The sequence below is a fragment of the Rhinatrema bivittatum genome, chromosome 10 (genome assembly GCF_901001135.1).
Source record: "Rhinatrema bivittatum chromosome 10, aRhiBiv1.1, whole genome shotgun sequence".
In the NCBI taxonomy this organism is placed as follows: Eukaryota; Metazoa; Chordata; class Amphibia; order Gymnophiona; family Rhinatrematidae; genus Rhinatrema; species Rhinatrema bivittatum.
Window position 1 is genome coordinate 122,281,146 of NC_042624.1, and position 26,565 is coordinate 122,307,710.

Genomic DNA, 26,565 nt, shown 5'->3' on the forward strand with positions numbered 1-26,565 from the left:
TATATAAAACTCAACAAATAAATAAGGCAGAAATCCAGCACAAGTGTCCAAGTCTATTATCAGTATCCCAGTGGTGATCTTCCTTTCATTTGTTTTTTATTATATGTATTTAAAATAATTCTCATTATTCAAAAGAAGGTAAAAGCAACACTTATCTCATGTACATCCAGTTGTATCAATGAAACGCCAAGTTTGTATGAAAATCTCTCGGTGAACGCCCATCTTCTTCAAGCCCCGACACGGGTCCATGTTTCGAACCAAAGGTTCTTCATCAGGGTGAGACTTCATTAAACATTTTCGATATGGTATCACGGCGACAGACCAGTTTAATGAAGTCGCACCCTGCCCACTCCAGAAGTAAAACAAAGGGCCACATGCACATCTGCCCTCCCCCCATGACTCCAGTTCACCCACCCTACATCAACCATTATGCCTCTGCACTCTATAACCTCCTGCTCCAGCATCCCCTACCTCCGGCCACGACTGAGGTCTGGCACCGCTTAATCCCCTCCGGCCACGGCTGAGGTCTGGCACCGCTTAATCCCCTCCCCTCCTACCTCCGGCCACGGCTGAGGTCTGGCACCGCTTAATCCCCTCCACTCCTACCTCCGGCCACGGCTGAGGTCTGGCACCGCTTAATCCCCTCCACTCCTACCTCCGGCCACGGCTGAGGTCTGGCACCGCTTAATCCCCTCCCCTCCGGCCACGGCTGAGGTCTGGCACTGCTTAATCCCCTCCCCTCCGGCCACGGCTGAGGTCTGGCACCGCTTAATCCCCTCCCCTCCTACCTCCGGCCACGGCTGAGGTCTGGCACCGCTTAATCCCCTCCTACCTCCGGCCACGGCTGAGGTCTGGCACCGCTTAATCCCCTCCCCTCCTACCTCCGGCCACGGCTGAGGTCTGGCACCGCTTAATCCCCTCCTACCTCCGGCCACGGCTGAGGTCTGGCACCGCTTAATCCCCTCCCCTCCTACCTCCGGCCACGGCTGAGGTCTGGCACCGCTTAATCCCCTCCCCTCCTACCTCCGGCCACGGCTGAGGTCTGGCACCGCTTAATCCCCTCCCCTCCTACCTCCGGCCACGGCTGAGGTCTGGTACCGCTTAATCCCCTCCCCTCCTACCTCCGGCCACGGCTGAGGTCTGGCACCGCTTAATCCCCTCCCCTCCTACCTCCGGCCACGGCTGAGGTCTGGCACCGCTTAATCCCCTCCCATCCTACCTCCGGCCACGGCTGAGGTCTGGCACCGCTTAATCCCCTCCCCTCCTACCTCCGGCCACGGCTGAGGTCTGGCACCGCGTAACCCCCTCCTACCTCCGGCCACGGCTGAGGTCTGGCACTGCTTAATCCCCTCCCATCCTACCTCCGGCCACGGCTGAGGTCTGGCACTGCTTAATCCCCTCCGGCCACGGCTGAGGTCTGGCACCGCTTAATCCCCTCCCCTCCTACCACGGCTGAGGTCTGGCACTGCAGGGGCTGTGAGGCAGCACAGGCTCATGGTTCCTTGTTGGCTCTTTCTTCCCTGTGGGCTCTCGGCTCAGAGTGGAAATCCAGGGATCACGAGCCTCTGTTCTCTCCTAGCCTTGCACTGCCAGACTGCAGCTTGGGAGGGTGGCAGAGGGGAGGATGTCTCCTAGTTGTACAAACTGCCTTAAACAAGGCCTCTCCCATCCCTTTATCATTTATACACCTTTCTGAGTTGTGGCATGGAAATGCTTTAAATAAATAAAAAAAACCAGAAAGAAGGAACATAGAAATAAGCAGATACCTTTATTTTGTTACGATACAGTACATCTTAAAATAAATGAACTGTACAGTCCAACACTTCCGTCACTGCACTAAAACTGTCTACACATTCAAAAGAGCTCGGGTCCCGATTCCTAGCAGGAGCAGCGAGGCTGGGATGAAGGGAGGGCTCCTGAGGATCCTTCTGCCCCATCCCCCGCCACCTCCATGCGCAGGCTTCAAGGTTAGTGTAGCGCTGGGGTGGACACAAGCATCGGCACAGCGTTAGTAGTGAGGCCCAGTCAGTGCAGTGTCTTCTGGACAACGTCATGAAGGCTGTTACTTCCCAGAGAAGAAAATAGATTATGCCCAGCAACAAAGTCGTTACTTCATGACCATTTAGCATGGAACAGGGAGCATGCCCTTCCAGCATGCTAACAAGCCACATGATCAACTCAAGCAAGAGATGTTTCTCCCACCTATGTATGGAGAGTCCTCTATCCCCTCTTTCCTGCAAGCAAATACCAGTTACTGATCCAACTACTGAACCAGTTATTGATCCAACAACTGAACCAGTTATTGATCCAACTGCTGATCCAGCTACTGATCCAACTACTGAACCAGTTATTGATCCAACTACTGAACCAGCTACAGATCCAACTACTGAACCAACCACTGATCCAACTACTGAACCAGCTACTGATCCAACTACTGATCCAGCTACTGAACCAGCTACTGATCCAACTACTGATCCAGCTACTGATCCAACTACTGAACCAGCTACTGATTTAAATTCTGATCCAACTACTGAACCAGCTACTGATCCAACTACTGAACCAGCTAATGATCCAACTACTGATCCATCTACTGATCCAACTACTGAACCAGATACTGATCCAACTACTGAACCAGCTATTGATCCAGCTACTGATCCAGCTACTGATCCAGCTACTGATCCAACTACTGATCCAGCTATTGATCCGACTACTGATCCAACTACTGAACCAGCTATTGATCCGACTACTGAACCAACTACTGATCCAGCTACTGACCCAGCTACTGATCCAACTACTGAACCAGCTACTAAGTCCAACTACTGAACCAGCTACTGATCCAAGTACTGATCCAGCTACTGAACCAACTACTTATCCAACTACTGAACCAGCTACTGATCCAACTACTGAACCAATTATTGATCCAACTACTGAACCAACTACTGAACCAGCTACTGATCCAGCTACTGATCCAACTACTGAACCAGCTACTGATCCAACTACTGATCTAACTACTGATTCAACTACTGAACCAGCTACTGATCCAACTACTGAACCAACTACTGATCAGCTACTGATCCAGCTACTGATCCATCTACTGATCCAGCTACTGATCCAGCTACTGAACCAGCTACTGATCCAACTACTGATCCAACTACTGATCCAACTACTGAACCAGCTACTGATCCAACTACTGATCCATCTACTGATCCAGCTACTGGACCAGCTACTGATCCAACTACTGAACCAGCTACTGATCCGACTACTGAACCAGCTATTGATCCGACTACTGATCCAGCTACTGATCCGACTACTGACCCAGTTACTGACCCAGCTACTGATCCAACTACTGATCCAACTACTGATCCAGCTACTAAGTCCAACTACTGATCCAACTACTGATCCAGCTACTGAACCAACTACGGAACCAGCTAATGATCCAGCTACTAATCCAACTACTGAACCAGCTACTGATCCAGTTATTGATCCAACTACTGATCCAGTTATTGATCCAACTACTGCTCCAACTACTAAACCAGCTCCGGTCTCTACTGACAAGTGCAACTATAATTGTAAAGGGAGAAAACTTCAGATCTACACATATAAAGATCATATATGGAATTCTACCCATCTATGTGCAAGGACTATAAAGACATCAGCAAAGCCAAGAAACAACAACACAGAACAGCAGCAGCATCTGGAACAGCAAAAGACCAGGCCTGAGCACTGGTAGTCTTGTTTCCTTTCCTTCTGGCCAAAGTAGTGTTATGATAACGTGTGTTTTGTGGATCCTTGGGTGCTGTGGAGATGACCATGCCCACGGGGAGGAGCCCCGTGAGGAGTCACAGTACTGGGCTAGACTTGTACACACAAAACACAGTAAAGTTCTTTATTTAGACAGCTTGAAGAGAGCCACCAGAGGTGGTAGTAGTGAGGCAGTCTGTGGTTGTATTCTCAGAGACCTCGGCAGAGGGAGCTCTTCTCTCCTAGATGACGTCAAGAGGTTCCACAGCAGGTCTCCCAACGAGGAGATACTGTGGATGAGATAGACTGAGAGTTAGAGTACTCACTAGGTGTTAGCTGTTGTTATGTGATTCCACCAGGTATGTTGTAGAAGGTACAGGCACCGAGGCAGGAAGAGCAGGCCCTCGAGGAGTGAGTACCTGTTCCCTGTAAGGCACCTGAAATAAAGCAAAGGGCCCCCGAGGACCAGGTACCCAGGTTAGTGATTACCCCGAAGGGCAGAGAGAGAGAGCTTCCAGCGGCAGCGCGGAAGCGGCAGAGTAGCATAGACGAGAACAAATTCGAGTTCTTGCTAACTCAATGAGCTAGCAAATGAGTGAAGGTAATATACCCAGATGGCGAGACATCAGCATGAGGGAACGCCCTCAAGGTTCGCACCAAGGGTGATACAAAGACGTGGGTTGCGCGCGCGCACGCACCCTAGTAGGTACCTGGGAGGAGCAATGGCGGGAGACTGCACCATAGCCGTTCTGGGGACACCCAGCTTGTCGACGCTGCGGTAGCCATCTTTCCCGGTAAGCAGGAGGAGCCAAGAATGAGGTGAGGCAAGTGGGGCGAAGCCGTCGAAGACCAACGGACGCAACAGTACCCCCCTTCAAAGGGCGTCCACGCTGCTTCCTACCAGGTCTTGGTTTTTGAGGATGCAAGTGATGAAAGTCCTGTAGCATCTCTTTATCCAGGATATTAGACATTGGTGTCCAAGAGTTTTCTTCAGGGCCATACCCTTCCCATGACAGAAGGTATTCCCATACTCTGCCTCGTCTTCTTACATCGAGAACTGCATCTACTTTGTATTCGATGTCTTCTTCTGCATCTATAGGTGTAGCTACTGGTACCTTGTTGGAGAACTCACTAAGGATCAATGGCTTCAACAGTGAGACGTGGAATGCATTGTGGATCTTTAAAGTAGATGGTAGCTTCAGACTGTAAGTGAGATTGCCCAGTTGTCGGAGAATAGGAAATGGTCCAACGAAGCGAGGAGTGAAGCGAGTTGAAGGCAGTTTAAGTCTTAAGTGCTTCGTGGAAAGCCAGACTTTATCACCAGGCTTGAAGTCTGGAGCCTTGCAGTGATGAGCATCGTATCCTTTCTTTGCCCTGGCATCACTGGGGTAGTAGGCATACAGGGTAACGGAACTACCTCCTTCAAGCATTTATCATGGCAGTCTGGGCCCCATCTAGACAGTTCCAGTGTAGCCCAATTGAATTGAGGCATATGCTGCTGCAGCCAAGGTAACCCCAGTATTATAGGGTGCATGGCCTTCTCTAAAACAAAGAAGGAGATGGTCTCAGAATGGAAGGCACCGGTCCGTAGACACACTGGTTCGGTGCATAGTGTTACTTCATCTGGTAAGGGCTCTCCATGGATGGACGAAAGAAGTAGTGGAGGCTTCATAGTGGAAGTGGGGATCCATAGATGGTCCACTAATCGTTGTAGAATGAAATTGCCTCCTGCCCTGGAGTCCACTAGGGCAAGAGTCTGGTACTCTAAAGGTCCGCAGATCAAGGATACAGGAAGAGAAAGCAGAGGAGAAGGAGTGGTGAGACCTAAGAAGAGTCCTCCTGCAGGACTTAGGTCTGCCAGTTTCCTGGACATATAGGGCAATTTTGGACAGCATAACCAGCTTGTCCACAGTACAAACACAGCCCCAATTTCTTCCGTGTTATCTCTTTTGAGGTCAGATGGCTGCGGCCTAACTGCATAGGTTCTTCTTCTCCGGCTGCTGGGACCGGAGGAGCAGGCCTGGGTGTGGACTTAACTCGAACCTCGCTCAAAAAGGGTCTCCTGGGAGTCTTGGTCTCTTGAACCTTGTCGCAAAGTCGGCGATCGATTCTTGTTGCCAATTTCACTAGTTCAGCCAAGGTCTCAGGCATCTCGCGAGCGGTGAGTTTGTCTTTCAGATGAGAGTTCAGTCATTCAAAGAAGAGGATCTTCAGGCATCTCGGGTCCCAGGATAATTCAGATGCCAGTGTCTTAAATTCGATAGCGAAGTCAGCTAGTGGTTTGTTCCATTGCTTCAGGTGAACCAAAGAAGATCCTGCAATGGTATACCGGGCAGGATCGTCGAAAACTGACTTAAACAGTTCAAGAAATCCTTCAAGGTCATGAAGGATTGGATCCTCGCGCTCCCACAGTGAAGAGGCCCAAGACAATGCTCGTCCGTCTAGATATGATAGAATGTAGGTATTTTTGGCATAGGCTGTGGGAAAGTGTCCAGGTTGTACTGCAAAGTGCATGCAGCACTGGTTAATGAAGTCTCTGCATCTCCATACTTCTCCCGAAAAGATGGTGGGAGCTGCTAGAGGCACCGTAGTCTTGACCGTCACCTCAGACGGTTTAGCTTCTTTACCTGAGGTGGAAGGCGAGTTCATCTGTGTGTGTAGTAGATTAAATGCAGCGGTCAGTCCTTCCAGCGCAGTCTGCTGTTCAGAGATCCCCTGGGCCAGGCCTGGAATGGCCTGCAACGCAGTGAGCTGAGCCAGATCCATGGAGTTAGCAATCTGTTATGATAACGTGTGTTTTGTGGATCCTTGGGTGCTGTGGAGATGACCACGCCCACGGGGAGGAGCCCCGTGAGGAGCCACAGCACTGGACTAGACTTGTACACACAAAACACAGTAAAGTTCTTTATTTAGACAGCTTGAAGAGAGCCACCAGGTGGCAGTAGTGAGATAGTCAGTAGTTGCAGTCTCAGGGACCTCGGCAGAGGGAGCCCTTCTCTCCTTGATGACGTCAGGAGGTTCTGCAGCAGGTCTCCCAGCAAGGAGATACTGTGGATGAGATAGACTGAGAGTTAGAGTACTCACTAGGTGTTTGCTGTAGAATGCGATTCCACCAGGTTGTAGAAGAAGGTACAGGTACCGAGGCAGGGAGAGCAGGCCCTCGAGGAGTGAGTACCTGATCCCTGTAAGGCACCTGAAAGAAAGCAGTGGGCCCTTGAGGAATGGGTACCCAGGTTAGCGATTACCCCGAAGGGCAGAGAGAGCGAGCTTCCTGCGGCAGCATAGAAGTGGCAGAGTAGCGTAGACAGGAACGGATTTGAGTCCTTGCTAACTCAACGAGCTAGCAAATCTGTGAAGGTAATATACTTGGATGGCATGACATCAGCATGAGGGAACGTCCTCGAGGTTCGTGCCAAGGGTGGTACAAAGACATGGGTTGTGCGCGCGCACCTAGTAGGTACCTGGGAGGAGCAATGGCGGGAGGCTGACCATAGCCGTTCCGGGGACGCCAGAGAGGTTGGCTTGTCGATGCTGCGGTAGCCATCTTTCCCAGGTAAGCGGGAGGAGCCGAGAATAAGGTGAGGCAAGCGGGGCGAAGCTGTCGAAGACCGACGGACGCAACAAGTAGAGAACCAGATGACTTGGGTGAGAGAATATCCTATTCATTCTGCTAGCTAGATATAGAAAGACATTTCTGTGTTGAACTGCCTTTACCCTAGGTTCTAAGTTTGTGCTTTGTCTATATACAGGATTATAATAAATATTATATTACCACTGGCCAGCCTCTCCTGCCTCTATATTCCCACACTTGCTTCTTGGTAATCGCACGACGGGTTCTAACAGAGGTTCCTTCCCAAGGGTGGGAGAAGAAAAGGGTCCCACTTCCTATGGCACTGACCGCCAACGGTTCTTAATGGGTGAGCGGGATGTACCAGGTCCTCAGTCTTCTAAATGAAAAACAATCCATTCACACTCCCACTGTGCAGGCTGACAGACTCCATTACTCAGCACTAGCTCAGTTGCATGCTGGTTGCTTGGATCGCCTTGCATGAGAGCAGTATCTGTTTTATACCCTGGAAACCCATGGAAACTGGTCTCAGCGATCCGAACCAAGATCATTAATAGAAAGGATGGATAAAATACAGAGAGGGAGCATTCAGCAGAGCCCCAGGAGGGGACACACTCAGACCAGTCTATATATCTACTAAGGGTAATGCATCACAACGAGCAAGCAGTGTTTCAAGACCTTCCTTTGTATGGTGATACTCACATCCATGAGGAGTCGCTGGGCAACATCGTCCCGGATACGTCCATCCCTCCGGGCCTGAGCTGCTAGGTTGGTGAACCAGACACAGGGGATCCAGTACTTGTTAAAATCTGAATATAGGCCTTCAAATTTCTTCAGTTCATCCCGGGTCATGAACCCTGCAGAAAAAAGGGGAGATCTTTATCAGAGTTAGAGACAGAGACAGAGAGAGCTAGAGAGGGCCTCCCTTTATCAGTGTTAGAGAGACAGCTAGAGAGGGCCTCTCTTTATCAGAGTTGGAGACAGAAAAAGCTAGAGAGTTCCTCCCTATATCAGTGTTAGAGACAGAGAGAGTTAGAAAGGGCCTCCCTTTATCAGAGTTAGAGACAGAGAGAGTTAGAGAGTGCCTCCCTATATCAGTGTTAGAGAGTTAGAAAGGGCCTCCCTTTATCAGTGTTAAAGGCAGAGAGAGTTAGAGAGTGCCTCCCTATATCAGTGTTAGAGAGAGAGTTAGAAAGGGCCTCCCTTTATCAGTGTTAAAGGCAGAGAGAGTTAGAGAGTGCCTCCCTATATCAGTGTTAGAGAGTTAGAAAGGGCCTCCCTTTATCAGTGTTAAAGGCAGAGAGAGTTAGAGAGTGCCTCCCTATATCAGTGTTAGAGAGTTAGAAAGGGCCTCCCTTTATCAGTGTTAAAGACAGAGAGAGTTAGAGAGGGCCTCCCTATATCAGTGTTAGAGTTAGAAAGGGCCTCCCTTTATCAGTGTTAAAGACAGAGAGAGTTAGAGAGGGCCTCCCTATATCAGTGTTAGAGAGTTAGAAAGGGCCTCCCTTTATCAGTGTTAAAGGCAGAGAGAGTTAGAGAGTGCCTCCCTATATCAGTGTTAGAGAGAGAGTTAGAAAGGGCCTCCCTTTATCAGTGTTAAAGACAGAGAGAGTTAGAGAGGGCCTCCCTATATCAGTGTTAGAGTTAGAAAGGGCCTCCCTTTATCAGTGTTAAAGACAGAGAGAGTTAGAAAGGGCCTCCCTTTATCAGTGTTAAAGGCAGAGAGAGTTAGAGAGTGCCTCCCTATATCAGTGTTAGAGAGAGAGTTAGAAAGGGCCTCCCTTTATCAGTGTTAAAGGCAGAGAGAGTTAGAGAGTGCCTCCCTATATCAGTGTTAGAGAGAGAGTTAGAAAGGGCCTCCCTTTATCAGTGTTAAAGACAGAGAGAGTTAGAGAGGGCCTCCCTTTATCAGTGTTAAAGACAGAGAGAGAGAGCCTCCCTATATCACAGATCGATACTCTAAAACCGCGGTAGAAACAGTGCGGCAGTGTCAGGCGCACCCTTCCTCCCCGCACGCACAGTTCTCTTCACTAACTCCCCGATACTCTCCTCTAATCGCATGCAAATGCATGCCGCGGCTGTGAAGCGGTAGGGAAGGGTTATGCCCGCGCAACCCATTTTACTGTATAGGCGCTTAATACAGCGCCTATACAGTAACCTGGGTGCGCTGGTGCCTGTCATTTCAAATGTCATTTCAAATGACATTTGAAATGACAGGCACCAGGAAGTGTAAAAAACCAAAATATGTAAAAACCTGAATGTTATAAAAAAAAATAAAAATTTTTAAATACCTGTCACTTTCCGAATCGTGCGGTCATCCAGGCAGTGGCGGGAGCCGGAGGGCCGCGTGGGTCCAGGCGGCCGTGGGCGGGTGAGCGCGTGTTCGATCGAGGCCGCGGGTGGGTGAGCGCGTGTTCGATCGAGGCCGCGGGCGGGTGAGCGGGTGTTCGATCGAGGCCGCGGGCGGGTGGGCGCCTGTTCATCCAGGCGGCGGGGGCGGGTGGGCGCGCGTTGGTTTCAGGCGGGCGGCGGGATCCGGGGGGCGGGTGGGCGCGTGTTCAATCTAGGCCGCGGGCCGGGTCGCACAGGTGCGCATTCATTCAGGCGGAGGGAGCCGGCGGCGAAAGCGGCCTCCGGCAGCCCCCACCGGCAGTGAATGAATGCGCGCCCGTGCGACCCGTGCGATTCGGCGCTCAAGGCGTCACGTCACGCCTTGAGCGCCGAATCACACGGGTCGCACGGGCGCGCATTCATTCACTGCTGGTGGGGGCTGCCGGAGGCCGCTTTCGCCGCCGGCTCCTCCGCCTGGATGAATGCGCGCCTGTGCGACCCGGCCCGCGGTCCAGATTGAACACGCGCCCACCCGGATCCCGCCGCCGCTCGCCTGAAACCAACGCGCGCCCACCCGCCCCCGCCGCCTGGATGAACAGGCGCCCACCCGCCCGCGGCCTCGATCGAACACGCGCTCACCCACCCGTGGCCTCGATCGAACACGCGCTCACCCACCCGCGGCCTCGATCGAACACCCGGCTCCCGCCGCCGGCCGCCTGGACCCACGCAGCCCTCCGGCTCCCGCCGCTGCCTGGATGACTGCACGATTTGGAAAGTGACAGGTATTTAAAATTATTTTTTTTTTTCTGACAGGTTTTTATGTGTCCCACATCATTACATTTTCTCGATCATCTCTGTATCGCTTTTTTTTTTTATTGTTTTTTATTGTGTTTGAGTGTCTTAAGTGGTGTCGATGGGTTTGCTACAAGACTCACAGTCCTAACACCTACTAGGGGGAGGCGGTAAACTAACACGTTAAGGCCGCGGCAAAACAGCGGGTTACTAAGGAGATAATATCAGCGCCCGTTACAGTATCGGAGGGGAATAGCTAATTCCTTCATTATACAGCTAATTCGTTCATTTACACATCATATACATGCTGCGTGCGGAAAGGGTTATGCGTCTATTTTAAGAAGCGCTAAGGACGCGTGAAACTGGAGACTGTATCGCTGGATCGCCTTACTCGTCTGTATTGTGCGCTCCCAGCACGTTACAGACGGGAAATCTTCAACCGCACGTTACTGTATCGACCTGTAAGTAAGTAATCATCCACACAGACAGAGAAGCAGTGACCCAGCCACAGATACACACACACACACACACACACACACAGGGCCTGGACCTCTTCTTCAGCCGCTAGCGGGATGGGGTCCGTTGGCGGCCATCGTGTCTGCCTTCTCTCTTTGGCTGCCAGTGGGATGGTGGCTTCCAATAGGAGATTTTTTTCCAGTGGCGGGGGGTCAGTCGATGCAGCCCCACGGCAGCAAGAGGTGACGTCTGGATAAAGGCGACGCCTGCTGCCCATTGGGGGGGGGGGGGGGGTAGCTGGATGCGATGCAGTTGATCGGATGCAGCAGGGTTTTGGCTTATGCCTGCCCCATCTGATGTTTAAATTTGGGATGCACTTGCCTATGGGCTGGGGATTCACTGAGTCCCGTGAGGGCCCTGAGCCCACGCCTCTGAAAAAGATATAAAGAGAGGGAAAGGAGCAAGAGGTTAGCAGCGAGGTGGGGGCAGTTATCAGCGCCCAGGAAGATCCCTTTAAAAATGGAGGTGGAAGGGCGCAGAAACAGTGCCGGAGCCGAGGTAAGACGGCATTTTGAGAAGACGCTCAGCAGGGGGGGGGCGCGGAAGGCAGTCAGACCCCCTGGATCTCGGTAGCTGACGATATCGTGTAGAAGATGGACAGGGGTGAAGGTTCGATGCCAGGTCTTTTGGGTTTCTCCTCCGCTTTTGATTTGGCGGACCCTAAAGGTTATAGGGTAGCAGGGGAAGGTGTTGGATTGGATTTCCTCCTTCTTGGCAGTTATGAGGAAGGGGGACTGCAGGGTTCCTCAGAGTTCCCCTCGGTCACCCATTTATTTTTTTTTAATATGTTTCCAGAACCATTAGAAAAGTAATTTAATCCCTGGCGTTTGGGGGTTATTTCTGTGCAGCTGAATTTAGCTGTAAGAGGGGAGGAGGCAGTGACTGGGGCTGAATGCAGTCAGGCCCAGTACAGTTCAGAAATAATCCAGAGGACGGAGTAACGAGTGCGGGTGCAAACTTTGCAGATTTACTACGGGTTTTATCTCATTCTGTGTCCATGGGCAAAATGCTCCGTACGTCAGGCCCCCACGAAGACTGTAAGGCAGCAGAAGGTGAACATTTTGAAAGGGGGTGTAGATTTTCTATAGCACTTTCACCTTTTGATCTGGAGCAGGCAGGCCCACCCATCACATGAAGCACATGTGAAATAATCCGATTTTGTTTTGCTTATCATATTTATATTATATTTAAGTGTCAGCAATGTCTAATTTTAGTTATTTGATGTGAAGCGGCTGTAGTTAGCAATGGTTGCTTTTAATTTTCATTTTATGGAAACTCAAGACAGAAGACATTAGTGTTTGGATCATGGGAATTGGGTCCCATGAGAAAGTTTGAAAAGCAGTGTTGCACTCGGCAGGGCCAGCAGAGAGCGCTATAGAGTAACCTCACTTCCCAGCCATGCAGAGAGGGCACCCCTGCAGGGGTCAGTGCCCCTTGGGCAGCTCACACTGACCTTTGACCTCCCAGCTGCGGCTCACCTGCTTCCACCACGTGGTCCATGGTGGGGAAGCGCTTCAGCACCCGGGTGCTGACGGAGCGCAGGATGAGGACGGAGGACAGGTTGGCGTAGCGGATAAGCGTTCGTCGCAGGATGCGCCCCCGCTCGTCTCCCCCATGGACATTGCTGGAGACAACACACATCAGCTGGTCAGGAAGGGGGATGCTTGTATACTGAGCCCACCACCGGTTCACAATCAGAGTGACATAAAATCCTGCAAGAGAAGGAATCGCAGGGCGGGAACAGTCTGAGTGTGCTCATGTTTCTCTCTCTGTCTCTCTCTCTGTGTATGTTTATGTGTTTCTTTCTCTGTGTGTGTGTGTGTGAGACTGTGTCTGTGAGTGTGTGTGTGCATCGGTGTGCCTGTGTGTGGGTACATATGTCACTGTATGTGTGTCACTGTATGTCTCTGTGTGTGTAGGTGTGCGTATTTTTATGTGTTTCTTTTGTGTGTGTGTGTGTGTGTGTGTGTGAGACTGTGTCTGTGAGTGTGTGTGTGCATCGGTGTGCCTGTGTGTGGGTACATATGTCACTGTATGTGTGTCACTGTATGTCTCTGTGTGTGTAGGTGTGTGTATGTTTATGTGTTTCTTTCTGTGTGTGTGTGTGTGTGTGTGTGTGTGTGTGTGTGTGCGTGCATCAGTGTGCCTGTGTGTGTGTACATATGTGACTGTATGTGTGTCAATTTATGTCTCTGTGTGTGTAGGTGTGCATACGTTTGTGTTTCTGTGTGTGTGTGTGTGAGACTGTGAGTGTGGGTGTGTATGCATCGGTGTGCCTGTGTGTGTGTACATATGTGACTGTATGTGTGTCACTGTATGTCTCTGTGTGTGTAGGTGTGCATATGTTTATGTGTTTCTTTCTGTGTGTGTGTGTGTGAGAGAGACTGTGTCTGTGAGTGTGTGTGTGCATCGGTGTGCCTGTGTGTGTGTACAATCACTAATCGCCTTCACTTTCTGGGATGATTTGGTCTCTATCCTTCAAAACGATGGACCTGGGCTCCTTCAAAACGATGAACCTTGGCACCTCCAGTTTTAAACATCTTTAGCTTTAACCCACATTGTTATTATACTATGCACAATAATCTGTATTGCACTATTGTACCATGTGCAATCACTTCCTACATGTTTTTTTCTTATCTGTTCTTTCTTCCAGCGATAAGCTTCCAAGTTTTTTACTCCTTGTTAATTGTAACTTTGCCTTATTCACCTCTATTGTTATTCTCCTCAGTTATTGTCTTAGTTATCCCCTTGTTCTTTGTAAACCGATCCGATATGGTTTTACTATGAAGGTCGGTATAAAAAAGTGTTAAATAAATAAATAAATAAAATATGTCACTGTATGTGTGTCACTGTATGTCTCTGTGTGTGTAGGTGTGCGTATGTTTATGTGTTTCTTTCTCTGTGTGTATGTGAGTCTCTGTGTGTATGTCTCTGACTCTCTGTGGTGTATGTGCTTATGTTTGTGTGTTTCTTTTTCTGTGTGAGTCTGAGTCTCTGTGTGTATGTCTCTGTATGTCTCTCTGTGTGTATGTGCGTACGTTTATGTGTTTCTTTCTCTGTGTGTGTGTGTGAGTCTGTGTGTGTGAGTGTGTATCGGTTTCCCTGTTGCACTCTGTGTATGTACATATTTCACTGTATGCAGGGGTCACACTGATACATGTAAAGCATGAATACAGCACAGACAGCTGAAGAGCGGATCTTCATCAGAGCCCCATGCAGGGGTCACACTGATACAGGTAAAGCATGAATGCAGCACAGAGAGCTGAAGAGAGGATCTTCATCAGAGCCCCATGCAGGGGTCACACTGATACATGTAAAGCATGAATGCAGCACAGAGAGCTGAAGAGCAGATCTTCATCAGAGCCCCATGCAGGGGTCACACTGATACAGGTAAAGCATGAATACAGCACAGAGAGCTGAAGAGCAGATCTTCATCAGAGCCCCATAAAGGGGTCACACTGATGCATGTAAAGCATGAATACAGCACAGAAAGGGACTTAGTGAAAGGGAATCTTAAATATAGGAGTGTGAATGTAAGAAAGGCAGATTGGACAGAAAATTAATGTTTGAAAGATGTCAGAGAGGGCAGCTGAGACTCTGCCCAACTTACCCAGCACAAAGGACATGGGGATGAGATCCGTGGACCTGTTACAGTACAGTGCCACCATTTCATAGAGCCTCCTCTGATCTTCAGTCAAGAAACAACTGTAATAAAACAATTGAGCCATTCATTTTTTTTAATTGCACTGTTTTCTGAGAATATAATAATGATTGCTATGCATTTCAACTACCTTTTGTGTTAATATAATACATCTTTGTATAATTTATTTTTTTCAATAAAGCTTATTATGTTAAAAAAAAAAAAGAAAACAAACAGGTACTGCCTGAGACTCTCCAATAGGAGTAGTCAGGTTTATTCTTAGTAATGCTCTGATGGGAACAGAGCCAGGGATACTCCTGATGATTCTCTGACAGGAGCAGAGCCTGGGATACTCCTGGTGATTCTCTGCCGGGAGCAGAGCCTGGGATACTCCTAGTGATTCTCTGATGGGAGCAGAGCATGGGATACTCCTGATGATTCTCTGACGGGAGCAGAGCCTGGGATACTCCTAGTGATTCTCTGATGGGAGCAGAGCCTGGGATACTCCTGATGATTCTCTGACGGGAGCAGAGCCCGGGATACTCCTGATGATTTTCTGACGGGAGCAGAGCCCGGGATACTCCTGATGATTCTCTGATGGGAGCAGAGCCCGGGATACTCCTGATGATTCTCTGACGGGAGCAGAGCCTGGGATACTCCTGGTGATTCTCTGATGGTAGCACAGCCTAGGATACTCCTAATGATTCTATGACGGGAGCAGAGTCTGGGAGACTCCTGGTGATTCTCTGATAGGAGCAGATCCCGGGATACTCCTGGTGATTCTCTGACGGGAGCAGAGCCCGGGATACTCCTGGTGATTCTCTGATGGGAGCAGAGCCCTGGATACTCCTGGTGATTCTCTGACGGGAGCACAGCCTAGGATACTCCTAATGATTCTCTGACGGGAGCAGAGCCCGGGATACTCCTGTGATTCTCCGATGGGAGTAGAGCCCGGGATACTCCTGGTGATTCTCTGACGGGAGCAGAGCCCGGGATACTCCTGTGATTCTCTGACGGGAGCAGAGCCGGGGATACTCTTGGTAATGCTCTGACAGGAATAGAGCCTGGAATACTTTCAGTGATGCTCTGACAGGAGCAATGCAGGGGAAATGGATGCTGGGAAAGGGGGTAAAGAGGCAGGAGGCAGGATACTGCTGGCAAGGGAATGGGGAGAGCAGAGCCTCAGATAGGTGGAAGTGCAGAAAAGCAGAGACTCAGGGACTGGCTGGGTATTAGGAGGCAATGGGGACAAGGCTTAGGTAGAAATGCAAGTAGGACTTGGGGATTGACTAGGTCGGGAGATTGAGGGCTCAAGGATGGGAAGAGTGGGGACTAAGATTGAGCAGGGACTCGGAGGTCAGTAAGGCTGTGGGGACTAGGTAATTGGGTTGGGGGTAGACGTAGAGTGTGTTAGATGGGTTGTGGGTTGTGACAGGGTGCGGATGTGGTGTTTCCCAGCCGCAGCAGGCCCGCAGCCGGTTTCACTCACGCCTGACGCCCGGGTCCCGGTCCTGGCCCATCTTCCCTGGCAGTGGTTGGCAGCCACCTAAGTACTCGTGCTCCACCTGTGCTCCCAGGCCCCTCCGGTGTTGCTGCGGGCTCCCCACGTGCGTCGCGGGGAGACGCTGCCACCTCTTAGTTTCTGGCCTGTCTGCCTTAGGCGCACACCTTCCCTGGCTTTAAAGGGACCGCGGCGGGAAAGCCTCCTGCAGCACTGGATGATGACGTCACTCAGCCTCCGTATATAAGGCAGTACCTGCCAATTAGAGTTTGCCTTGGCAACAAGTCCCCACGCTTCCTGTCATGTGCTTTGTTGCTGTTTGTCCAGTTCCTGTTCCAGCATTCCTGTATCTGTCCCTTGTTCCATTACCTGTTCCAGTGTTCCAGTACCTGTCCCTTGTTCCAGAACCTGTTCCAGTGTTCCAGTACCTGTCCCTTGTTCCAGAACCTGTTCCAGTGTCCCTATACCTGTCCCTTGTTCCAGAACCTGTTCCAGTGTCCCTGTACCTGTCCCTTGTTCCAGAACCTGTTCCAGCATTCCTGTACCTGTCCCTTGTTCCAGAACCTGTTCCAGCATTCCTGTACCTGTCCCTTGTTCCATTACCTGTTCCAGAATTCCCGTACCTGTCCCTTGTTCCAGAACCTGTTCCAGCATTCCCGTACCTGTCCCTTGTTCCATTACCTGTTCCAGAATTCCCGTACCTGTCCCTTGTTCCAGAACCTGTTCCAGCATTCCTGTACCTGTCCCTTGTTCCATTACCTGTTCCAGAATTCCTGTACCTGTCCCTTGTTCCAGAACCTGTTCCAGCGTTCCAGTACCTGTCCCTTGTTCCATACCTGTTCCAGCACCTGCCCCTTGTTCCATTACCTGTTCCAGCGTTCCAGTACCTGTCCTTTGTTCCATTACCTGTTCCAGCGTCCCTGTACCTGTCCCTTGTTCCATTACCTGTTCCAGCGTTCCTGTATCTGTCCCTTGTTCCATTACCTGTTCCAGCGTTCCTGTACCTGTCCCTTGTTCCATTACCTGTTCCAGCGTCCCTGTATCTGTCCCTTGTTCCATTACCTGTTCCAGCGTTCCAGTACCTGTCCCTTGTTCCATTACCTGTTCCAGCGTTCCTGTATCTGTCCCTTGTTCCATTACCTGTTCCAGCGTTCCTGTACCTGTCCCTTGTTCCATTACCTGTTCCAGCGTTCCTGTACCTGTCCCTTGTTCCATTACCTGTTCCAACGTTCCTGTACCTGTCCCTTGTTCCATTACCTGTTCCAGCGTTCCTGTACCTGTCCCTTGTTCCATTACCTGTTCCAGCGTTCCTGTACCTGTCCCTTGTTCCATTACCTGTTCCAGCGTTCCTGTACCTGTCCCTTGTTCCATTACCTGTTCCAACGTTCCTGTACCTGTCCCTTGTTCCATTACCTGTTCCAGAATTCCTGTACCTGTCCCTTGTTCCAGAACCTGTTCCAGCGTTCCAGTACCTGTCCCTTGTTCCATACCTGTTCCAGCGTTCCAGTACCTGCCCCTTGTTCCATTACCTGTTCCAGCGTTCCAGTACCTGTCCTTTGTTCCATTACCTGTTCCAGCGTCCCTGTACCTGTCCCTTGTTCCATTACCTGTTCCAGCGTTCCAGTACCTGTCCCTTGTTCCATTACCTGTTCCAGCGTCCCTGTATCTGTCCCTTGTTCCATTACCTGTTCCAGCGTTCCAGTACCTGTCCCTTGTTCCATTACCTGTTCCAGCGTTCCAGTACCTGTCCCTTGTTCCATTACCTGTTCCAGCATTCCTGTATCTGTCCCTTGTTCCATTACCTGTTCCAGCGTTCCTGTACCTGTCCCTTGTTCCATTACCTGTTCCAGCGTTCCTGTACCTGTCCCTTGTTCCATTACCTGTTCCAGCGTTCCTGTACCTGTCCCTTGTTCCATTACCTGTTCCAGCATTCCTGTATCTGTCCCTTGTTCCATTACCTGTTCCAGCGTTCCTGTACCTGTCCCTTGTTCCATTACCTGTTCCAGCGTTCCTGTACCTGTCCCTTGTTCCATTACCTGTTCCAGCATTCCTGTACCTGTCCCTTGTTCCATTACCTGTTCCAGCGTTCCTGTACCTGTCCCTTGTTCCATACTTGCTCAAGCATCCCTGTACCTGTCCCTTGTTCCATTACCTGTTCCAATGTTCCTGTACCTGTCCCTTGTTCCAGTTCCTCTTCCAGCTTCCTGCTGCTTCTACCCTTCAGATGGATCTCCCTGGCTTTGACCCTTGCTCTGACTTGACCTTGTCTCCAGCCGCCTGCCCTGACTTCTGCTTGAACCTGACCTTGTCATGAGTCGCCTGTCCTGATCCTTGCTTGGACGTGGTCCTGTCTTAGGCGTTGCCTAAGTTACAGTTCGGACTTAACCTTGTTCTTAACTGTGCTTTCTGCTTCAGTCGGCCTGGACTTTGGAACTCGGCCTCGTCTCCAGCTCTGCCTGACTTGCGATCCAGACTCGCCTCTGCCCCAGTCAGTTCGGCCTTGAATCCTGCCTCTCCCCTGCTTCCTGGCAGCCCGCCTCGAGGGCACCCGCTCCGGGTTCAACCACGTGGAGGCCCACCTAAGTGCAGCCGGCCCCAGTACCCAAGGGCTCAACCTGCGGGGAACGAGGGCTGGTATTGGCGAAGCTCCAGTTGGCCTTGGATCTCAGGCCAAGGATCCACCTCTGCAGCAGCGGAAGGGTGGGAGGGGGGGTTCGTAGGATTCTGAGAGCAGTAGAGTTTGTGTTGCTGGTACCGAGCTGACACTACCATTTGTGAGTTGAGTTGTACTGAGAAACATCCTCTCTGTGGGGGGAGTTTCTGTGGCTGTGGGCATCTCCCTTCCAGACTTCACTGCAATGTAGGAGAATTGATCTCCTGGTAGTATTACTGGGGGGAGGGGTCTGAAACTAACTTACATAGAAAGCCCTTAGGGTGGTGCCTTGTGGGGTCCTGTGTCGCCGGTTTAAAGATGGCGCAGTCTCCCCATCCGAGTTGGTTTAGTGCACACCCCTCCCTCCTAAGCCAGGGTAGGTTGGGCCTGATCTCAGTTTCACAAATGAACTGATTGCGCGCTTCTTAAACCTGGCATCGCGCCAGCGTCATCCTCCTGCTAGAGCTGCTAGGACGTAATATCTTCCAGGTGCCCGATGCGCTTGGGACTCTGATTGCAGCCCTTGCTACGTCAGGCTCTCCTCTCTCTCTCCACAGGATGCACAGAAATGTCGACTTGGATGTCCCCAGTCCATAGCGCGCAACCCTGTGAGTCAGGACCCGGCCACGTGTGCAGTGGTATGGACTGTTTACATACGGGGCGGCCGGAGCAGAGTTCAAATCCAGCCCATGCCACTGGCAATCCCTGTGACCCTGAGCATCATCTGTCTAGGATGTGGGGCTGAACTCACCGGTACGTGAGGCTGAGGAGCGTGTACAGCGAGATAAAGACGAAGAGCTCCTTGTAGAGTAGCTTGTAGATGCTTCCTTTCCATCTGAAGAGCAGCTTGGAGAAGCCCCCAAAGCGAGCATTGGCTACTTTCAGAGTGTACGATACAGTCATGTCCTAGCCTCCAGCAGCTTCCACCTGCTTAAAAGAGGACAGGAGCTTTATGTGGGCAGACTCTGTTACCTCTCTGCCCCCGTCCCCGAGGCTCCACGTCACTGCCATATGACCACTTGGAGACCCCTCACTTCCTGGCGCCTCCTCCACCCATCGGCTCTTCCATAGCTTCAGAGCCCGACTTTGCTGGTCCCAGGTTTCTCTGCCACCACAAAGGCCGTTGCACGTGGATGCTGGCTCTAGGATCCATCCAAAATCCAGGCCCAGCTTTTAAGTGATTAAGATTTACCTCTCCCCCTAGCCCTGCCACTCCCATCGGTATTTACAATTAGCTCACACACACGATCTCTGGTAGCCCAAGGCAAGCGGTGTGCAGCTATTTTCCTGTCCCTCCCCCCGCGAGCTTACCTGAGGCAAAGGAGAGAGAAGGGGGATATGGACGCTGCCTTCCCTGGCTCGCAGCCACTCAGCAGAGAGCGGGTGATTTCGTTTTCCCCTTTCCTGCTAAACCACCTAACTTGTGCTACGACCTGGCTCCTGTTTCTAGCAACTTCCAAAGCGGAGGAAGACACCGAGTGCTGTGAACCTCAGCACCTGAGCGTTTCCTGCAGGCCCAAATCCAATCAGGTCCACAACAGTCAGACACCCACCCTGCTAAGTTTACTGCCCCGAGGAGTGAATTCTCCAAGGACCCGCACGTATTGTAGCAAATCCTTTGGAAAATGACTTCCTTAGGTTGAGGCTACGTCCTGGCCCTTGAAGAGACTGCTCTGGGGGTGAAGTTTCTGAGAGTTCATGAGACAGGCCCCAGGCTGCAGAGGCACCTGGCAAGTTTTGGATGGAATTGAAGTGCCTGTGGGAGAAGGTTGCACTGCTGGGAGGAGCCGGAGTGCCCTCAAGGGACGCCACAGACCACGGGCAGCCTTAGGAGGTGCAGGAGCCTGGGGACTCCGGGGAGACCTTGCTTAAGGCCTGCAGGAGAGCTGGTGATCATTAATTCTGGGAACACTGGAAACCCCAGAACACTGGAAACCCCAGAAACCAAAATGTACTTTGTCTTTGTGTGAGAGCCTCCTTTATCCCAAGGTGTGGGCTGCCTCCGAAGCTGGCGGGGAGCAGTCAAAGAGAGGCTGCAGGTGTGCTTGGGTTCCCCTCACCTGCGTGCCTGGCCCGCGTCACCATTACTTGAGAGAAGCCACAGAGAGACTGGTGCTGCACTCCGAGCACCAGACAGCAAGTTTCCCACAGTTATGAATTAAAAGGCACTGTATGCACAAATCTCAAATTAACGTTCTTAGATGAGACAAGGCTGATGACCTGGGGCTGGGAAGGGGTTGTTTCATTACTAGAGATGCACGATATTTATTTCTTGCACATGGATGATCCTTACAGAGGGAAGCTTAGGATTGCTAACCGGCTCCAGATTTTCAGGAGAGGATGATCCAGTCCTGCTTTTACCCCATTGCATGCAGGGACTTGTAGTTCTGACTTCCCCATTGCAGGTCCTTAGAAAAGCAAAGCTAAAAGTCCCTGCATGCAATGGGTAAAAAGCAGGACTGGATCCACCGTAATGTTACCCCTCCCCCCCTTCAGACAGCCAGAAGATGGGTCTCGATGGGCCCCTGCGCTCTCATCTTCACCAGCTCTGTTATGAAGGGCCCGACCTAAGAAAAACCGTTTTCTACATCCGGCCCTAATTATTTCATCTTAAATAAAATAAGCAGTAGATAATTATTCCATTAAACAGCAGTGGAGTATAAACAGAAGAGCAAACTTGAGTTGGGGCGTAACTACTCCCAGTCAGTCTTGGGGATGGAGATCACCAGACAGCACTAAACTCTCACCTGGTGTTACAGAGCCCCTGCGCCTCCTGCCTCTTGGGGATGAGGATAGGGTTAGGAATGGGGATAGCGACTGACTCAAACTATACTCCAAATCCACCTAACTTTGGAGGTATATTCAATAGTGAAGCCGCCCAATTTAATATAACCCGTTATCTTAAAGTTATCCGGCTAACTATGTCCTCCTACCTTTAGGACAGCTCTTAGGCCTGACCAGACTTAGGGGGTCATTTATCAAAGTGCTATAATAGTGTTTTCGCATGCAAAAAATGCCATTAACACATGCAAAAGCACCATAACACATGATGCGATGCAAATAACAAAGAGGGGAGGATTTGTGGGCTCACAGTTTTGCAAATTCCTATCACACAGCTTTACGCAAATGAAAAAGGTGTAGTTAATTAAAATTCACGTTAAAGCTGTGCGATAGGGCTTTGCAAAACTGTGACCCAGCCCACTTGGCCAAAACTCCCGCCCCAATATCCTCCCATTTTTATTATTTGTATCACACCATGCGTTATGATGCTTTTGCATGCGTTAATGGCGTTTTTTGCATGCAAAAATGCCATTATAGCACTTTGATAAATGACCCCCTTAGCCGGCTAAGTTATTTGACTAACTCTGAATATCGGAGTTAACTCAATGCCTAACTCAATGCCTCTCAGTTAAGCCCCTGGAACGCCCCTAACTTAGCCAGTTACCTTATTAGCTGCTAGAATCCAGCCAGATAAGTGCCCAAATATTCATTTGGCTGGCTAACGTCTGAGTTAACTGGCTAAATGCTTTTGAATATGGACCTCTTATGAATTTTTAATTAGTGGATGTTAATATATTTGTCAGCTGTTTTGAAATATTTATTCTTTTTATTAGTATAGTTTTACTTTTATGATTGGTGTGTTATATTTCTTGATTTTGTTGTTTGTCAGTCATTCTGTGGACCATATATTTATTTATTTATTTATTTATTTACGAATTTTTATATACCGATGCTCATGAAAAATTATATTGCGTCGGTTTACATATAACTGTAGTTGGAAGTACAATAAACAAGGGGACTTTAACCTGGAGAAACAACTCTAGTGAGAGTCACAAACAAGGATCGAGGTGGAGAAAGAATAATAACATTAATAACATTAAGGTAACAACAACAATAACTGTGTTAAATAATGAGGTGAGGTGTAAAGATATATGTGACCTAGGGAAGGGATTCTGCTAGTGTGTAGATTCTGAATAGTCCGTCGTGTTCTGGTTTCAGTAGGAGGTGTATTGGTTTTATAGGATCTGTTGCTTTTGCCTAGGTAGGGTTGTTGCTGTTTGAGTTCTGAGAGTTAGTGGTGTTTTGATACAGCAGATTTGTCTCTTGGGGTAAACTGTATTTTTGACAGGCTGTGATAGCTTTTATTGGACCTATGTAAGTATTATCCAAAAATACTGTTTGTGAGCTATTGAGACAATATAGGACAGGTCTTTAGATGTGAAAGTCTCTGATCTGACATCTGAAAAAGGGACCTATATAGTTTAAAAGTTTTGTACAATATTTTTAGACAGATGTATTTTTATTTTGCAGGTATTATTAGGAAGCCTGGCATGCTCTGTTTTCCTGATAGGTGATGTAGTGGTGTTTAGGGCCAGGTGTAATATTTGCAGTGTTGCCTTTTCACAGATAGGATTGTTACTGTTTGAGTGCTGGCAGTTAGTGCTGTTTTGATATGGGAGGTTTACATAAAATATGACGGCAGAAAAACACCATATGGCCGATCCAATCTGCCCATCCATCAAATTAATTTAGCATTATAATTCTCATCACTTCCTTAGAAATCCCCTGCTTTCTTGAATTCTGATACCGTTTTTGTCTTCATCATTCCACTAGGAGGCTGTTCTATGCATCCACCAACCTCTGTAAAGAAATATTTCCTAACATTACTCCTAGATCTGCCCCCTTTCACCCTCATCCCATGACCCCTCGTTCTAGAGCTTCCTTTCCATTGAAAGAGCCCCTGCTCCTGTACATGGAAACCTTGGAGATATCTGAATGTCTCTATCCTATCTCCCCTATCTCACCTTTCCTCCAGGGTATCCATGTTTAGATCTTTAAGTCTATCCCATAAGCTTAAGAACATAAGAAATTGCCATACTGGGTGAGACCAAGGGTCCATCAAGCCCAGCATCCTGTTTCCAACAGAGGCCAATCCAGGCCATAAGAACCTGGCAAGTACCCAAACACTAAGTCTATTCCATGTTACCGTTGCTAGTAATAGCGGTGGTTATTATCTAAGTCAACTTGATTAATAGCAGGTAATGGACTTCTCCTCCAAGAACTTATCCAATCCTTTTTTAAACCCAGCTATACTAACTGCACTAACCACATCCTCTGGCAACAAATTCCAGAGTTTAATTGTGCGTTGAGTGAAAAAGAACTTTCTCCAATTAGTTTTAAATGTGCCACATGCTAACTTCATGGAGTGCCCCCTAGTCTTTCTACTATCTGAAAGAGTAAATAACCGAGTCACATCTACCCGTTCTAGACCTCTCATGATTTTATATACCTCTATCATATCCCCCCTCAGACGTCCACATTAAATTTCATCTGCCATTTGGATGCCCAATCTTCCAGTCTTGCAAGGTCCTCCTGTAATGTATCACAATCCGCTTGTGCTTTAACTACTCTGAATAATTTTGTATCTTCTCCAGATTTGATAACCTCACTCGTCATATTCCTTTCCAGATCATTTATATATATATATATTGAAAAGCACCGGTCCAAGTACAGATCCCTGAGGCACTCCACTGTTTACCCTTTTCCACTGAGAAAATTGCCCATTTAATCCTACTCTCTGTTTCCTGCCTTTTAACCAGTTTGTAATCCACGAAAGGACATCGCCTCCGATCCCATGACTTTTTAGTTTTCTTAGAAGCCTCTCATGAGGGACTTTGTCAAACGCCTTCTGAAAATCCAAGTATACTACATCTACCGGTTCACCTTTATCCACGTTTATTAACTCCTTCAAAAAAGTGAAGCAGATTTGTGAGGCAAGACTTGCCTTGGACAACAGAGAAAATAGGATTCCACTTTCCAGCAGGAATCCAAGCAGACCCTCAGCAAGTGAGCATCATATGAGACTGAGAAATCTTCAGGGGGAAGCCGTGTAAGTCTGGTGTAGCAAAAATGCCAGGAGGCAGGTGGCAGCTTATAAACAAGCTTTCGAGGACAGAGTCCCCTTCGTCAGGTGCAGAGGACTCTGTCCTGGAAAGCACACGGGTTAATAAACTGGTGGCCCCCGACGCCTGTCATCCTTTGAGATTGGAAGGATTCGGAGGGGCTATGAAGAGAGCGTCTTCTCTCCACAGCAACCTGGATTTTCTGGATTCATTTTTGGTTTGTTCACCCTCTTATTCCAGGTCCTGATTTAAGTTAATCTAATGCTTCTTCACGTTTATGACCCTAAGGTATGCAGAGCTGTCATCTGCATGCATAAACCCCTCAAATCCCAAATTCCTTCTTGCTTGGGCCAGCACTAGCAGAGAGATATGAAACAGAGCTGGGAACAGCATCAGATGACCTTGTGCAACACTGCAAGTTAATGATCTAAATCACTTGTTGCTTCCTCCTTTCTAAAAGGATCTAAAACAACAAGGACATTGACCTAAAATCCCTATTGTACGAAATGATCACCCACCCCCCTTCTCCAAAATACACACCATCACACACCACAGCCCTGACTACACACTCTCTCCCCCTCACCTCTGCTTCCACACTATGACACAACCTGCCTTGGTAACACACCATCCCTCCCTCCTCTCTGATAACACCATCACACACCACAGCCCTGACTACACACTCTCTCCCCCTCACCTCTGCTTACACACTATGACACAACCTGCCTTGGTAACACACCATCCCTCCCTCCTCTCTGATAACACCATCACACACCACAGCCCTGACTACACACTCTCTCCCCCTCACCTCTGCTTACACACTATGACACAACCTGCCTTGGTAACACACCATCCCTCCCTCCTCTCTGATAACACCATCACACACCACAGCCCTGACTACACACTCTCTCCCCCTCACCTCTGCTTACACACTGTGACACAACCTGCCTTGGTAACACACTATCTCTCCCTCCTCTCTGATAACACCATCACACACCCAACCCGGACTACACACTCTCTCCCCCTCACCTCTGCTTACACACTATGACACAACCTGCCTTGGTAACACACCATCCCTCCCTCCTCTCTGATAACACCATCACACACCCAACCCGGACTACACACTCTCTCCCCCTCACCTCTGCTTCCACACTATGACACAACCTGCCTTGGTAACACACCATCCCTCCCTCCTCTCTGATAACACCATCACACACCACAGCCCTAACTACACACTCTCTCCCCCTCACCTCTGCTTACACACTATGACACAACCTGCCTTGGTAACACACCATCCCTCCCTCCTCTCTGATAACACCATCACACACCACAGCCCTGACTACACACTCTCTCCCCCTCACCTCTGCTTACACACTGTGACACAACCTGCCTTGGTAACACACTATCTCTCCCTCCTCTCTGATAACACCATCACACACCCAACCCGGACTACACACTCTCTCCCCCTCACCTCTGCTTACACACTATGACACAACCTGCCTTGGTAACACACCATCCCTCCCTCCTCTCTGATAACACCATCACACACCCAACCCGGACTACACACTCTCTCCCCCTCACCTCTGCTTCCACACTATGACACAACCTGCCTTGGTAACACACCATCCCTCCCTCCTCTCTGATAACACCATCACACACCCAACCCGGACTACACACTCTCTCCCCCTCACCTCTGCTTACACACTATGACACAACCTGCCTTGGTAACACACCATCCCTCCCTCCTCTCTGATAACACCATCACACACCACAGCCCTGACTACACACTCTCTCCCCCCTCACCTCTGCTTCCACACTATGACACAACCTGCCTTGGTAACACACCATCCCTCCCTCCTCTCTGATAACACCATCACACACCACAACCCTGACTACACACTCTCTCCCCCTCACCTCTGCTTA

At 49.6% G+C, this 26,565-nt stretch overlaps 2 protein-coding genes across 2 annotated transcripts in view; one reads left to right on the forward strand and one right to left on the reverse strand.

The window, feature by feature from the left end:
- Nucleotides 1-19,645, reverse strand: part of BEST4 (bestrophin 4) — a 32,065-nt gene extending 12,420 nt beyond the window's left edge. Inside the window, exons 1-4 of the mRNA XM_029617663.1 lie at nucleotides 19,494-19,645; nucleotides 14,559-14,653; nucleotides 12,427-12,660; nucleotides 8,012-8,166 (exon numbers count right to left, since the gene is read on the reverse strand). Of these exons, the coding sequence (XP_029473523.1) occupies nucleotides 8,012-8,166; nucleotides 12,427-12,660; nucleotides 14,559-14,653; nucleotides 19,494-19,645 (636 nt within the window). The remainder of the gene's footprint in view (nucleotides 1-8,011; nucleotides 8,167-12,426; nucleotides 12,661-14,558; nucleotides 14,654-19,493) is intronic.
- On the forward strand, nucleotides 2,234-3,847 carry LOC115100136. The gene has a single exon (XM_029618389.1). It carries the CDS (start codon nucleotides 2,567-2,569, stop codon nucleotides 3,728-3,730), a length of 1,164 nt encoding a protein of 387 aa, XP_029474249.1. The 5' UTR covers nucleotides 2,234-2,566; the 3' UTR covers nucleotides 3,731-3,847.
- Nucleotides 19,646-26,565: the final 6,920 nt, after the last annotated feature.